The following is a 14,656-nucleotide window of genomic DNA, read 5'->3' as shown; positions in this document are numbered from 1 at the left end:
GGCCGCGATGCAAGGCGGGAGCCGCGGTGCCTGCTGGGACATGGAGTCCCACGGGCCGCTACCTCGGCACCAGAGCGCGCTGCATGCTGGGAGTCCCGTCTGAGGGAGGGAGCCGCACTGCATGCTGGGAGCCGCACCTGGCCGGGTTGGGGGTCGCGCTGCATGCTGGGAGCACCGCTGAGGGGGTCGCGCTGCATGCTGGGAGCCGCACTGCATGCTGGGAGCACCGCTGGGGGGCGCACTGCATGCTGGGAGTCCCGCCTGAGGGGGGGAGCCGCACTGCATGCTGGGAGCCGCACCTGGCCGGGTTGGGGGTCGCACTGCATGCTGGGAGTCCCGCCTGAGGGGGGGGAGCCGCACTGCATGCTGGGAGCCGCACCTGGCCGCGGTGGGGGGGCCGCACTGCATGCTGGGAGCACCGCTGAGGCGCCCCCTGCAGGCTGGCCCTGCTGCTGGAAGGGGCTGTGGGCAGGATCCCCCCAGGGGTGCCACCTTCATTCCAGGAGGCTCCATCCCCTGACACTCGTTTATGCCTGGAGAGTCCAGGACAACCCTGGAGGGTTGGCAACCCTGGATCCGGCCTCGACCATGGGGCCCCCTTGCCAGGGCCGCAGGGACACGGGCTGGGGGTGCCGGAGCCGAGCCCAGGCCCGAGGCAGCGCCTGTGCGACGGGCGTCACTGCGCCAGGCCCCATAGCCCACGAGTTCCCCCGGCGTGGGCAGAAACGTAACACGAGACCCGCGGGGAACCCGGGGGCAGGGAAATGAGTCAGAGTGAGCAGCTGAGAAACAACTTGGCTTCCAGCCCTGGGGAGCGGCCTAGCTGCAGCCTGGTGCTGCACGTCCACCCCTCCAGGGTACAGCTCGGCCCCGGCTGAGAACAGGGCTTAGGGGAGTTCGATCGCAGAGGCAGTGGATAACCCAGCCGACCCCACACAATAGTACCCAGGCGGCACCAGCGGGAGCGCTAGATTCACTGCAGGAAGCTGGAGGAGTCTCTCCAACTGTCACTAAGTGTTGAGACTCCCAGGGGGAGGGGGGATCAGGAAGCAAATGGAGGTGCGACCAGCCTCTCCTGGGCCAGGATAACTTTCCTCTTTACAACATACAACTGTTTTTTTCTCTTTCCTTTGAAGGGTAGATGGCAGCAGAACTGCAGCCAGGGCCTGGCGGAAGTCGTCATGCTGCAGTCACCGGACTGCGTGTGCGGCTTTCGGGCACTAGCTAACGCGGCCTGGAAAAGGAAGGGCAGAACCTTGCATTCCGCACAGACGGGGAGTTTGAAAGGCAACTGAAGAGGGAGGCACCCACTTCCCCCTGATTTTCACTGGATTTGAATCCTTCACACCCCATAGAGCCCCTCTGAGAATCCCAGCCTGCGTGGCTTGTAGAATCGCCCACACCACACCCACAAGCTACCCAGCAGAGTCTGCCCTCTCTCCTGACCCCTTTTGGATCAGGATGTGCACGGACGGCACCATGGGAGTTCTGGATTAACCGCTTGCAAGGCCAGACCGGAGCACGGTGATCGAGTGAGCTGGAGCCGCCTGAGCAGGGCATTTCCCCCAGTATAGCTTTTAGAAAACCAGCCGGTCATGATCTAAAAGTGGTCAGTGATGGAGAGTCCAACCCCCACCCTTGGGAAATTGGTCCCGGGGTTAATTACTCACTGTGAAAAATCCAGTCTGGATTTGTCTAGCTGTCGAACTCTGAAGCACTCTGGGACAGCTGAGTGCTGATTTGCCACGTCCCTTGGAAATAAAAGGAAGCTACGTTTCCCTCTGTAGCTAACCAGGCTCTGTGACCCTAGCGTCCCACTGGGCAGGTTTATTGAAGAGACAGACAGACAAGAGTCTTGTTTGAACGCTCGAGGGATGTTTCTAAATGAGGACGATCCAGGGAGCCCAGCTCCCGTTCTGAAGCAGTTTAGTGTCCTGTTTCCTTCCGGCAGCTATTAAGAAATGCAACACAACCCTACGGATCGTGGGATGTAGCTAGGATACAAGGATTCAATCATCCCAGGACACGGTGGGGTTGGGGCCAGATTCTCAGCAGGTGTAAAGTGGAAGCTTTTCAGACTCTGCCGCTCTGACAACTGCCTTCATGGCCAACACAGCAGGGGCGCTCGAGCAAACAGCAGGCACGGAACAGACTCAGGCCAGCATGAGGGGGTCGTGCTGCACACGCTCCCCGGTGTCTCAGCGCATCGTGCATGGGAGACGTGGGTTAAGGATGCACAACGCCACGGCAGCAGCCGGCTTCAGTTAGCCAAACCCGTCAGGTTTTCATTCCTCCCTTGGCGGACACGGCAGAGCCTCCGGGCAGCAAGAGCCAGGTGAATGCTACCGACCCCCAAGAGCAGCTAGTCAGACATCAGTCCTGAGAATCCGCCAGACCCATCGCAAACAGTGCTGGACTTTGCACCTGTTAAACCACATATCCCCTTCTCTGTCCGTGTCTCCGTGTCTCTGTCCCGGGGCCCTTCTCTGTCCGTGTGGGAGGCCTAGCGAGCGCGCAGCTAAGGGCCGACTGTCTCCCTCTCTCGCCCGCGTAGACAGCCACACGAGCAACCGGTCCCGCTGGAGTCCAGTGGGGCCTTAGACACCTACAGCGCCTGGTCTCCCTACAGAGACATCTCGCTGCTGAGAGGCTTCCCTCCCTAGCACTCTATGGGGCGCCCTACATCGTCAGTCCCCTTCTCCCAGGAGCAGCTCAGGTGCAGCGGTGACCTCATCCCCAGGAACGCCCGCCCATCGGGAACCTCAGCGCTGCCTGGGGCAGAGGCAGGGTCGCATGCAGGCTCCTCGGCCACGCACACTCCAGCCAAGCAGCAGCTTCCAGTCACCCCCGAGGCTCTTCTGTGCCTCAACATGCACAGAGCCAAGGTCGCCTCTCTCTGCACAGCCTCCAGTGCCAGAAGGGGAAGCGGGAGAGACGCCCTGGGTATAATTTATAGGAGAGATTTATTTGAAGAAATATTACAACATATAAAAACTACATAAAGTATTAATTTCCACTTTATACAAGTGGTTGATTATTTTCAATACAATGCATAATAAAAACATCCTCCTTAAAATCCAGAATGCACGGTGGGGGCACTGCACAGCCGAGCACTAAAATGATTAGTAGCTGATAATTTGACCATCACATACAGCTTCCAAGGTCAGCCAAGGAGACGAACACTGGTCATGAGAACAGCTGAACGGAGACAGACCTCATCATGTCATCGAACAAAACAAACAAAAATCAGTGCATGTTTGGGAGTCCAGGGGCCAGAACGAGGAGGTGGGAGATTTACACGCTAGTCCAGAGTGTCCATCTTTTCTGGTTTGCTGTTATCTGTGAAGGAACAAGAGGCAGGCTGCTCGCTGGCCCTGCACGACAGCAGAGTCTGGCCCCCCCTCCCCCAGCTCAGCTCCACGTGTGAAGCAAGGCTGAGATTTTCAAGAGCGACTAGCGATTCTGGGGGCCACACCTGGGACCTCTGAAAGGGGTCGGAGCAGCAAGAAGGGCTTTCCCCCTGGAAAGAAGGCGTTTTAACGCAAACAGCCCCAAATCACCTGAGTTTGGAGAACACTGTTCGTTCTACGGGGTTTAGCAGCACGGCAAGGCAGGCGAACCCTGGCTCCCTAGCAGCCCCTCCTCGTTACATGCAGCCAGTGGCTCGTCCCCTGAGCCTCCCCACCTAGAGCTGCTCTGACGGACACGAGGGGGGAACATGCCAGCACCGGCTGGAGAGCAAGACTTGATTCCGGGACTGAAATGGTTCCCGGGAGGGCAGATTATTCAAGCGCCATTCCAGCTTGGGACGGTGTCAAAGCCCAGCGTGCACTGCCCCGAAAGGGGGCAGGAGTTACCAAGTCCCCTGCTGAGATCAGTAGCTGCACGTTACCGAGCTGAGGCTGCCACCCGTAACCGAGATGCGCCCGGCAGAGCGGCTCGTGCGCTGGCTGCTTTGGGCCTACAGAAGGGGAGCGAACAGGAGCCATTTCCCGCTTCCCTCAGCGCGAGCACAGACCAGCTAGGAGTCCATGTGCCCCGAGATACCTGTGGCCTCCTCCTCTTTCATTTTCGCCAACACACACGACTTGATCTCCAGCCCGATGGATTTCGCCAGAGGCGGAGGCACTGCGTTGCCGACCTGTGACGAGAGGTGGGGGAGCCGTGAGCTCTGTGCAGATCCAGGCCACGTAACGTTGGGTAAGGGCAGCAGAGCTTTCACGGCCTCCGCTGCAATCACCTGCCCAATGACCCCATTCTGAGCCAGCCTCTCTCCTTCCAGGCAGGAACCCAGAGTAGCCTCCGTTGCATTAAAGGCCGGGGCTCCGACCCTCCACCGCACTGCACCGTGCGCAGTCATTCGCACTGGCCCCACGCCGATGTGAACGGAGGAGCGGGGATGGAGGACTGGCCCTGCTGCACCACACCCACCAGGTGCACGGCAACCGGCCCGCCCAGCACCTCGCCCCGCTCCCCAGGGAGCAGCCACCCACCTGTCTGTGTTTGTCCAGGACGTTGCCGAAGAGCCTGTAGGTGTCCGGGAAGCCCTGGGATCGCGCACACTCCCGCACGCTCACCACCCGGTGCTGCTCCGGATGAAGCACTCGGCCCTGGGAAAGGGAACCGGGACACGGAGGCAGCTGTGAATTCCCAGGTGGTCGGACGGCAGCGAGACCCTGCTGCACACGCCGCCGAGAAACAGCCGCTGAGGTTAGCCCCAGCACAAGAGTGGATCTTCCCCCCCATGATTTAACCCACAGCGACTGGCTGTGCAGACATCTCCCTGCCCCCCTCTGCACCCCAGCAACACAACCCCCACATTCACGCCCCCTCCCAAAACGCAGCGGCAGCCACGGCTGAGCCCCAGCCCACCCACGCACCTGTTTGCCCATGGGCTCCGGGTTGGTGACGGTGGTGCTGAAGAAGCCGTCCCACTCTAGCCTGCCATACAGCCCGGCCCAGTGGTTGTGCCGATTGCCGGTGTGGGGCAGGCACCAGGGGATGAGGGTGTTGAACTGTCGGTCTGCTGGGTCGCACGGTTTACCTGTGGGAGGGAACAGAGCATAGGCATTTCCTCTGAGCCACAGGCCAAGGAGCGGACTACAGGGGAGGGTGGCAAGGAAGCTGGGCGGACAGCCTGGTTCCCGTACGTCCCATCCCAGGACCCAGCACAATGGGCCCTAGGAATTAACCTGTGGAACTCATTGCCACAAGATGGCCACTGAGAACAAGGACGAGCCACGGATGCAGTCTATGCTCATTAGAATGAGAAGGGCTCTCAGATGTCAAGGGAGGAACTAATCAGCAGTCCCCCTCTCCTGCCTCCCCTCAGCACCACCCACAGGTGGGACCCTGCAGCCGCTCCCTGCCCCCCAGCTCTGTGCGGGCACCCGCCCTGTACCTTCCGCGCAGGAGCACACCCCCCGCAACGCTCCGGTGCTGCTGCGTCCATTCTTCTTCTCGTGGTGAGTGTACCGCAGCTTCCGGGTGGTGGTGCCGTCCGACAGCCGCACCTCGATGTTGGGCAGGTCGCGCCAGTCTGAGCCCGGGGCCAGGGGAACGTGCCTCATCCGAGCAGCTACCAGCGCACTCATGTCCTGCAAGGCCAAGCCCGGGATCCAGCATTACGCCCCTTGCGGCCCCCCAGCCGGGTCTCAGCACGCAGGGCACTGCCGCTGCCGGGACTCAGGGGCAGGGAGAGGCAGGCTGGCCTGGGTTCCACGCTCGCCTCTGTCACTGCATCTCTCTGGGCCCAGGGCCCCCAGCTGTAAGAAGGGGAAATAATCCCACCCTTGGGCCAGGCCGGGTGCCCCTGCAGCAGCGGCCTCCCCAGGCTCAGGTGCTGCTTTCCGCAGCGAACGGCCTCACCTTGCAGATGTGATCCCTGAGGATGGGCTGATACTGCGAGCCCCTGATCTGCCGCTGGAACCACGACTGCGGCTCCCCGTTGTAAGAGATCTCGAGGGCCGAGGCGCCGTTCCTGATCTCCGGCAGGTCGGACATGGTGTCCCGGACCGTGATGGTTCGGAAGGGCCCCGAGTACGTTCTAGGAGGAATAAAGGAAGTGGTCACCCCGCTGGTCACAGCTCGCCCCCGCCCGGCCCACTTCAGACAGGGGACGAGCCGGCACGGCTCAGAGCAGCTTGTTCCTCTCCCAGGCGTCCAGAGCCGTCGCTCCAGGGGCCCCGTCCACACCCCAGGCCTGGGCACAGCCCTGCCGAGGACGCGCTCACCTGGTGATATTGCTGACAAACTTCTTGTCGTCCACCACGACGCTCAGCTGGCAGGCCCGGGGCGCGAACACGTGCAGGGGCTCAGGGAACATGGGCAGCTTCTCTCCAGGGGCTGCAGCGAGGACGATGGCCCTTCGGCGTGTCTGGGCCACGCCGTACTGACCCGCCTGGACCGAGGGAGAGTGTCCTGAGCAAACGCGAACGTGGGCTCGTCCCCCCAGCACAGGACCGTGGCGTCCTGAGCCAGAGCAGCAGAACGGGAACGGCGGCAGAACGGGAACGGCGGCAGGGTAGCAGGGCCAGAGGGCTCAGCGGGGCAGCGTCCCTGCCGTGGCGTCCTGAGCCAGAGCGGCAGAACGGGAACGGCGGCAGGGGAGCAGGGCCAGAGGGCTCAGCGGGGCGGCATCCCTGCCGTGGCGTCCCGAGCCAGAGAGCGGCAGAACGGGAAGGGCGGCAGAACGGGAAGGGCGGCAGGGCCAGAGGGCTCAGCGGGGCGGCGTCCCTGCTGCAATTCTGGCCAGAGGGGAATGAGTTTGGCAGGGGCGGGTTTAGCCCAGCCGAGCCTCCATCGGAGCGGGGCCCCCAGATCCCTACCTGCAGCACCCCGAAGGTGCACTGGTAGCCCATTCGCACGAGGCACCGCAGGGTGAGCTTCAGCACCATGGAGCGCTTGAAGGACACGAAGTTCCTCACGTTCTCCAGCAGGAAGAACCTGGGTCTGTAGTAGTCACAGTAGCTGCACGGGGGGTGGACACGGGACAAGCGAGATTAGAGACAGGCTCCTGCCGGGCCAGCAGACAGACCCTGGAGCCAGCGCCACAGACTAACCTCCGCACCGGAGGTTCTGCACAATTCTGGTGACTCTCACCCCAGAACACCGAGAGGGGCTTGGAAGCTCTGGGAGGCAGCGCAAGTCTCCTGCGGTTTGGGGTGGAGGGGAGTCGAGTCCCAGGGGAGACGGAGCGACCTGCCTGGGTCCTGCCGAATCCCCTCCCTTCCTACCTCACCCATGGAGAGTCCTCAGCAGCCCCTTCCACCCTCACCGCATCCTGGGGGACAGCTCAGTCGCTAGAGCACAGGGCTCGGGTGCCTGGGGCAAGGCACATCCCCCGCTCTGCTGTGCCTCAGTTTCCCATGTATGTCTGGCCATTACCCTGAGGTCAGAGCTCGCCAAGCACAGCTCACACCAGACCCCGAGAAGCCTCCACAGGAGGAGAGGGGCCCAGAGCCAGTTTGCATTTCCCTAGCAGGGCGTGCCCGGGCAGAGCCCACCTGCTCCGATACATGGACGCAGGGGGCTTCTCAGGTACGCCAGCGGCAGCCAGACACGTCGGGACGGGCAGCCGGCGGCAAGACCTGGCCCCTCACCTGAGAAAGGAGACCACCAGGGAGTTCTTGAACTTGGAGTAGGTGCGGGAGTTGAAGCGGTTCATGCCGCTGAAGCCCTGGCAGGGTGGGCCGCCGCACAGCATCTCCACATCCCCCTTCTGCGGGAGCTTCTGGCCCAGCGAGTTGGTCTTCTCGCCAGACATGACCAGCTTCAGCAGCACGTTGCAGTCCTCGGTGAACACCGTGGTGCCGGGGTTATTGAGGCGGAAGGCCTGGGCAGCCGGCTCCCACATCTCGATGGCCCACAGCGTCTCCGAGATCCCTGGGGACGGAGCGGGAGCCGAGGATGTTAGACCCAGCAGCAGCAGCTCACGGCAGGCACCTCGCACCGGTTCCACCCAACTCGGCGCTGCCATTTTCAGGGAGCACATGGGGGGGGAGTGGGGGGTTGGCGGCTGCGAGAGGTGGTGCGGTCTAGTGAGCAGAGCATTGGACAGGGACTCAGGACACCTGAATTCTATTCCCGCCTCTGCCACTGACCTTGGGCAAGTCCCTTTCCCTCCCTTGTGCCTCAGTTTCCCCTCAGCCCCTGGGTCTATCTAGGCTGCGAGCTCTTTGGCCAGGGAGTGATTCATACGAGCATCTGTGCAGGGCCCAGCAGAGCGCGCGGAGGCAGGAAATTGGCCGTGGAGCTCCGGGGCCTGCGTGCAGCCGAGACCGGTGGCTTGCGACCGGCGAGTGGGGGGATGCTGCAATCTACTATAGCAAAGCGACTCTTGCTCCCCCTCCACCCGCCCCGGTTCAAGCTCCAATATTCTCCGCCAGCCTCTGGCAACGCAGGTACGTGCCAGCGGTTCATTGCTGCTGCTATGGTAAACCTAAGGGGGTGACACACATTTGGCTTTCAAATAAGGGGCTGCCAAGCTGCGAAAGCCAAGCACCAGGGGCCCCTCTGGGACTCGCTCGTGCCGGGACCCCCCCCGCCCAGGGCCTGGCTCTGCACCCCCCTCCTTGCCTGCTTGGTGGAATCCCTCAGACAGGCCCCCGCAGCCCGAGAACACGTCCAGGGTGCGCAGTTTGGGCAGCTTCACCTCGGCAGCCTCCTGCCTGCTTTGCTCCGAGGCAGACGCCGACTTGCCTTTGCCTGGGCGGGGAAAGGAGAGACCGTTTGTGCCGCGGCCAGGAGCAGGCGAGAACTCCGGGTGGGTTAGGGGGCTGCTTTCCAAAGGGCGGGCTGGCCCCCGAGCACCATTACCCCCCCACCTTGCTAGCGTTTGGAAGGCAGATCCTTCCCCCATCTCTGCATCGCTTAAACCAACACGAAGCCCCCGCCGGCTGGACGGGTTTAACCCACTCGCACTAGAGCCTCCCCCTAAGTCCAGTGCCACAGAACGTCTCCCCCTTCCCACCACCTTCCGTCCCCGCCCCCAGCCAGGAAGGTACGTTGGCCCTTCCCCCCCCGCACCTTCGTGTGGCTCTTTCACGCAGCAACGGGGAGAGAAGAAACACGACACCAGCACAACAGACTGGGCAGATGCCAGGCTGAGCTCCTGGGGGGTCTGGGCCATAGACGCTACTGTCATACGCCCAACAAACAACGTACAGCTCCCAGCACGGCGGCAGCCTGGGCCACGACTCTGATACAGGAAGCTAAGCTTTTGGGAGTGGGTTAAGGTTTCACATTGCTGTCCCTGTACAACGCTGCAGGAGACGTTGGTTCAAACCAGCATTTCCGTGTCTGGCTAATGCACAATGCAGCTCTCCCTGTTCTCCCTGCACGGTTCTGGGCACGCTGGGCAGCGACATGGAGCAGAAGCAAAGCACCAGGATTTCGACTTGCCTTTGCCCTTGCCCTTGCCCTTGCCTTTACTGCCAGCTCGGCGGGCCTGGTTCGGGGGGTCTTCAAAGCTCTTGGTTTTTGCATTGTAGGCCTGCAAAGAGAACAGACGTAAGGCTCACGTGTGCCCTTCATGCCACCAGTCCAGCTGGTGTTTGGGGGCCGCTGTCTTCGTGAGCACTACGCTGCTTCAGTTAACGTAGGGGAGCATCAGAATCCACCCACCCCTTTGTCCAAGCCCCTGTGTGATCCTGCAAACTGCCCCCTGTACGCAGACCGGGTCCTCATCTCCACCGCGACACGCTCCTCGCGGCTCTCGGAGAGGGGGCTCTTACGCTTCTCCCTGGACTCCCCTGAGAACAGCCCACGCCCCTGGTGGCCGGTTCAGGACAGACGGGGCCGCGTCCCTTTCAACGACGCTTGGCAGAGTCAAGCAGCGCTACGCTCCCCTAGCGGGTACAAAGAGTCCCTGAGACTTGTGACGTGCCCCAGAACTCGGCTACTGACGTTTACGATGTGCAAGTCAGTTCTAGCAACCCCTCACGGGTCACGTCACCTGCTCCGTTCGCTCCCGCCCCCCCGGTGCATCTCCAAGCAGAGGTTACCTCGAGGAAGTAGAAACGGTCGGACCCGCTGGCAGAATAGTCCTGAATACATTCCGTCAGGTCCTCTCCATACTCCACCCTACAGCGGCCCTGCACCGCCTTGAAGTCCAGCGTCACCTCCTCATCGCTCCAGTACAGCAGGTTGATGTCCGAGTGGTAACTTGCTTTCATGGACTTGTGGGTGTTCTCAGGCCTGCAGCAGACAGGTCACTTTCACTAGGGAGTGTGCTTGGGGGGGGCTGGGAAAGGGACTGCGCTTCCACCCCGCACACTGCCTGAGTTCCAACAGCCACCGTTGGATAAGTCCGTCCCCTTGGAGGAGACAGACAGGAACGTTCACCCAAATCTCTCCTCCCCCGTTAGCTGGTGCTCATCCTGCTGGAGAACGTTAGATTCGTTCTGATAAACAAAGCAGCTGGTTTGTTTTCCCGGCGGGACACCCAAGGAGGTGGGAGTAGCTCCTGAAGGATGCCCTAGAGCAGGGCTGAGCAGGGCTGCGAGGAAACCTAGGAACGGTGCAGAACCTGGCTAGGGCTGCATGGAGCACTGGGTTAGGGAACGTCTGCGCCGCAGCTGGGAGTGTGCTGCCACCTCAGACACACACGCACTAGCTTTGCTCAAACTAGCACCCTAAAAAGAGCAGCGTAGCCGGGTGCAGCACAGGCAGCGGCTGGGGCTGGCCACTGGAGTACGTGCCCTGGGCAGGTTCGGACTCAGGCAGCCGCCCGCCCAGCTAGCACGTCTGTCTGGCCGAGCTGGGAAGCACCCTCCTGGCTGAGCGTCGACGGACCCTGTGGCCCCAGGGAGAGTTCTGCTCTGTCTACGCAGCAGGCTGGCTCTGCTTTGGGGAGAAGGCCCCTGCTCGTGCGGCTCCTCCCCAGACGGACCTTCCGGAGGCTCTGGCCGAGCCCGGCCCCGCTCACCTGTACAGCTTGTAGAGCCGCAGCTTGATGTCGGCTTCGTTGGGCTTGCCGTTGCTGCGTATGCTGCAGAAGATCTCCTTGATGCGGCCCACGCGGTACGGCTCCGGGGCGTCCTGGTTGCTGCCCTTGATGTACTCGGAGGACTTGCGGTAGTGCTCCGGGTACAGCTCCTCATCCACAGCCTCCTTCTTGGGGCGCTTGGCTGGGCTGGCCAGCTTCATGCTGGGGTTGGGAGAGCGGAGCAGGGGGTAAGAGGCTGCCCACTGACCCACCCTTCAGGGGACAGACCCCCGAAGCGCCCCGGCCTGGCAGCGCCTCTGCTTTCGGAACCAGGGCCCTGCCCCGAGGAAGGAGCCCCTCTGATGAAGCAGAAAGCCTGCCTGCAGCAGGAGGTACGAGATCTTGTGGGGTCCCCTCTCCCGCGCGTGCAGCCCAGGCGTTTTCAGAGCCCCGATGCTGCCGGGATACGCGTCTCCTGAGCTGCCACAACGGCTCGGACGCAGCGAGCTCTCTAGCCCCCTGTCCCGGCTCTGACCAGCTGCTTCAGAGGAGGGTGCAAGACAGAGTCACTTGGGCAGGAAGCTCTTCGGGGCAGGAACTGTTGGGTGTTTGTGCAGGACTTCGCGCAGTGGGTCCTGCTCCATGCTGGGCTCCTAGGCACGACCCAAAGACAACACCCTCCTGTAGGCAGCTGTGTGACGTTTGGGTCATGGCCTAGGGATTCGGTGCCGCCACTCCCAGACGGAGGCTGCTACGCACCCGTGAGAATCTTCTCCTCTGCTACTGACGAGCTGCGCACCAGCCGCTTTATAGAACCAGGTTACCCGAGTTTCAGCTTCATGTCCTGCTAAATTTCCCCCCCCCCCCCCCGAAACTTTATTCCAACTCACCCAGCTGCTGTAGGGGGCTTACATGTCCAAAAAACAACCAAGGAAGCTCAATCTACAGAGTTTACCCAAGAAAAGATTAAGAGCTGACCTGCTCCCTGGCTACATGGGAAGAGATTAAGGCAGCCGAGGGCTCCTTAGCCAAGTAGGAAAAAGCAGAACGAAGCCCTGCAGCCAGCAGTTGAATCCATACAGAAGTCACACTAGAAATAAGGTGCAGATTTTTTTTTTTTTTAACCAGGGAGGGCCATTAACCAGGGGAACAACTTGCCTAAGGACAGGGCGGATACTCCATCACATACGCTCTTTAACTCAAGACCGTGTGTCTTTCTGTAGAGCCTGCTCCAGCCCAACTGGGGGGGAGGAGCTCTGCGGGAGGTCACACGGGGATCTTCTAGACTTAAAAACCTAGGAATCCATTTACAACTGCTGGGTTCTCCGTTCTGGGAGATACTGAAGACGACTCCGCCACGGGGGCTGTGAATAAACCCTGCCGAGAAGAGACCTCCCCCGCCCGCCTGGCAAGAACCAACCTGAAGGAGAAAGCCTCCGGCAGCAGGAAGACGCCATCCCCTATCCTGTACTGCACCCCGTTCTTTGTCGCCAGGCCGTAAAACATCTTCCCGTCCACCTCCTCTTGGGGCTCCATGACTCTGAGTATTTCCTTCTGCCTCACCTCGTCCAAGCGAGCGCAGCTCATACAGAACCTGTGGGGGAAGCAGAGGGCTCAGAGCTGGATGCAAACGGCAGATGAGATATTTATGGGTGCTGCAACCTGCGCTCCTGGGGACAGGGACTGCGCCTCTGTTGTACGCACAGCACCTAACACAATGGGGGCTGATCCCTGCACGACAAACATCACACCTGCTGCTTTTCACATGTACCCCACACTGGCTTAAACTGCTGGGGGGGGGTGTTGGGGGATTTTGGGGGACCCTGGGAGGGGATTTAATCAACACTCCTATTTGAGCCAGGATAGAAGTTGCAAAGAGTCCTGTGGCACCTTATAGACTAACAGACGTATTGGAGCATGAGCTTTCGGGGGTGAATCCCCACCTCGTCGGATGCAAGTCATGTGGGGATTCACCCCTGAAGGCTCGTGCTCCAATACGTCTGTTAGTCTATAAGGTGCCACAGGACTCGCTGCTGCTTTTACAGATCCAGACTAACACGGCTCCTCTCTGATACAGGACAGAAGCTGAAAATGCTACTAGATAAAGTCATCGTTCGGTGTGTATGAGCCGACAGTACCCTCCAGCAAGCCCCAGGTTACTGTTAGCACAGTGCCCCAGACGGCTGAGCTGAGAAAACGAGAACCAGCCTGATTGGTTTGAAGCTCCTCTCCACGCGCAGGCTCTGCCTGCCTTGAGCTGGCCAATAACCCGAGTACAAATAAACCAGAGCTCAGGCGAGCTGAGTCCAAACCCATCTTCGGAGGGACGACGGAGCCGTTGCTCCCGCCAGCCAGGCGGCCTCGCGCACTCACTTGTACTTGTTCTCTTCCGAGGGCTGGAGCTTCGGAGGAGACTCGAACCTGGCGTACTCTTGATCATACCACATTTGGTAGAAATAGGTTCTGCCGTCGTCTTCCACCATCTTTATCTCCATGTCCAGCCCCCCCTGTGGGGAAAGACAAATCGTAGGGGTCCCGCAGCCAGGGGGTGAGCAGCCGGCTGGGTCCCGCCGCCGGACAGACTGTTGTTACGTACCCAGGATACTTATCAAAAGAGCATCACACATGGGGGAGGGGGGGGACCTCTGTTCCCCTCGCAAACTTCTCTCAAGGAAGTTACACAAACGGAGCCTGTGCATCATTCCGAGAACGAGAGGCGCCAGGACGCCTGGGTTCTATTCCCAGCTCTGCCACTGACCTGCTGCGGGACAGTCGGCAAGGCACTGCCTCTCTCTGTGCCTCTGTCTCCCCTCCCACCCTCCATCTGTTCACACTGCCAGCTCCTCAGAAGAGGGACCACCTCTCACTAGCTGTGCATACAGCCCCTCGTGCAAGGGGGCCCTGACCTCGTCTGGGGCCGCTAAGCAATCGAGGCCGTTTCCGCCAAGCCTCCACTAGCTCAACGACCAGCTGTGCCCTTCAAGCATTTGCCACTTGCTGATGTCCCAGGATAAGCAGACTAGGCTGGGTCCCGAAGCACGCAGCGCTCTCCCGCTTTCCCACCGGAGGCCTGCCAAGGCGACGGCAGCCACCCACCTCCAAGGCCCAGTTCTCCGAGGGAGCCTTGTAGACGACGTTCACTTTGCCGTGGATGTAGGACAGCTGCATGTCTTCGCACTCGTCCACCAGGAAGAGCTCCAACGAGTCCGAGGTCTTTCCCAGGACAGTGTCGATGCCCTGGCAGAACCAGTGGGCATGGAACATTTGCCCGCTGCTGTCTTCCCACAGCGCAGTGACTCTGCAAGGGAAGGGCATGTGTTTTACCACCTCCCCGAGGCTGCCATGGGAAAGATGCTTTCCTCATCGCTGGCCAGGCTTCACCCTGAGCGGTGCCGGGGCGAACGAGACCCCAGGCAGAGAGGGTCCGGGGAGAGCTCTGCACTGGGACTCCGGAGACCCAGGTTCTCCTCCCGACTCTGCCACTGCCCTGCTGGATGACCGTGGGCAAGTCACTTCCCTTCCCAGAGCCTGGGTCTCCCCTCCCACCCATCTGTCATGTGTATTTAGACCGAGCTCCTCGGGGCAGGTCTCTTACCGTACGTACAGGCAGGTTCTAGGCTGGGGCCTCCAGGACCAGCCGAGCGACAGCCTCACTCAGACAGGGATCTCCCAACATCTCTGCAGGACACGCCCCTGTGTGATCACTGCAGGACACGCCTGTAATCCCTG

At 61.1% G+C, this 14,656-nt stretch overlaps 1 protein-coding gene across 2 annotated transcripts in view; it reads right to left on the bottom strand.

Moving 5' to 3' along the window:
• Positions 1–2,944: 2,944 nt before the first annotated feature.
• DNMT1 (DNA methyltransferase 1) overlaps positions 2,945–14,656 on the bottom strand; it is a 31,376-nt gene continuing 19,664 nt past the window's right edge. Inside the window, exons 19-34 of one of the 2 annotated variants that reach the window (XM_039514038.1) lie at positions 14,024–14,225; positions 13,301–13,434; positions 12,348–12,521; positions 10,928–11,149; positions 10,005–10,197; positions 9,403–9,493; positions 8,578–8,706; positions 7,602–7,884; positions 6,828–6,969; positions 6,234–6,400; positions 5,869–6,046; positions 5,402–5,597; positions 4,881–5,044; positions 4,494–4,610; positions 4,048–4,141; positions 2,945–3,339 (exon numbers count right to left, since the gene is read on the bottom strand). In XM_039514038.1, the coding sequence (XP_039369972.1) occupies positions 3,302–3,339; positions 4,048–4,141; positions 4,494–4,610; positions 4,881–5,044; positions 5,402–5,597; positions 5,869–6,046; positions 6,234–6,400; positions 6,828–6,969; positions 7,602–7,884; positions 8,578–8,706; positions 9,403–9,493; positions 10,005–10,197; positions 10,928–11,149; positions 12,348–12,521; positions 13,301–13,434; positions 14,024–14,225 (2,524 nt within the window). In that variant the 3' untranslated portion in view covers positions 2,945–3,301. The remainder of the gene's footprint in view (positions 3,340–4,047; positions 4,142–4,493; positions 4,611–4,880; positions 5,045–5,401; positions 5,598–5,868; positions 6,047–6,233; positions 6,401–6,827; positions 6,970–7,601; positions 7,885–8,577; positions 8,707–9,402; positions 9,494–10,004; positions 10,198–10,927; positions 11,150–12,347; positions 12,522–13,300; positions 13,435–14,023; positions 14,226–14,656) is intronic. The other variant, XM_039514040.1, reaches the window with a different exon arrangement.

This window comes from Mauremys reevesii, linkage group 25 (assembly GCF_016161935.1).
Source record: "Mauremys reevesii isolate NIE-2019 linkage group 25, ASM1616193v1, whole genome shotgun sequence".
NCBI lineage: Eukaryota > Metazoa > Chordata > Testudines > Geoemydidae > Mauremys > Mauremys reevesii.
The sequence above is the reverse complement of the archived record's forward strand: the minus strand, read 5'-3'. Positions and strand labels throughout refer to the sequence as shown.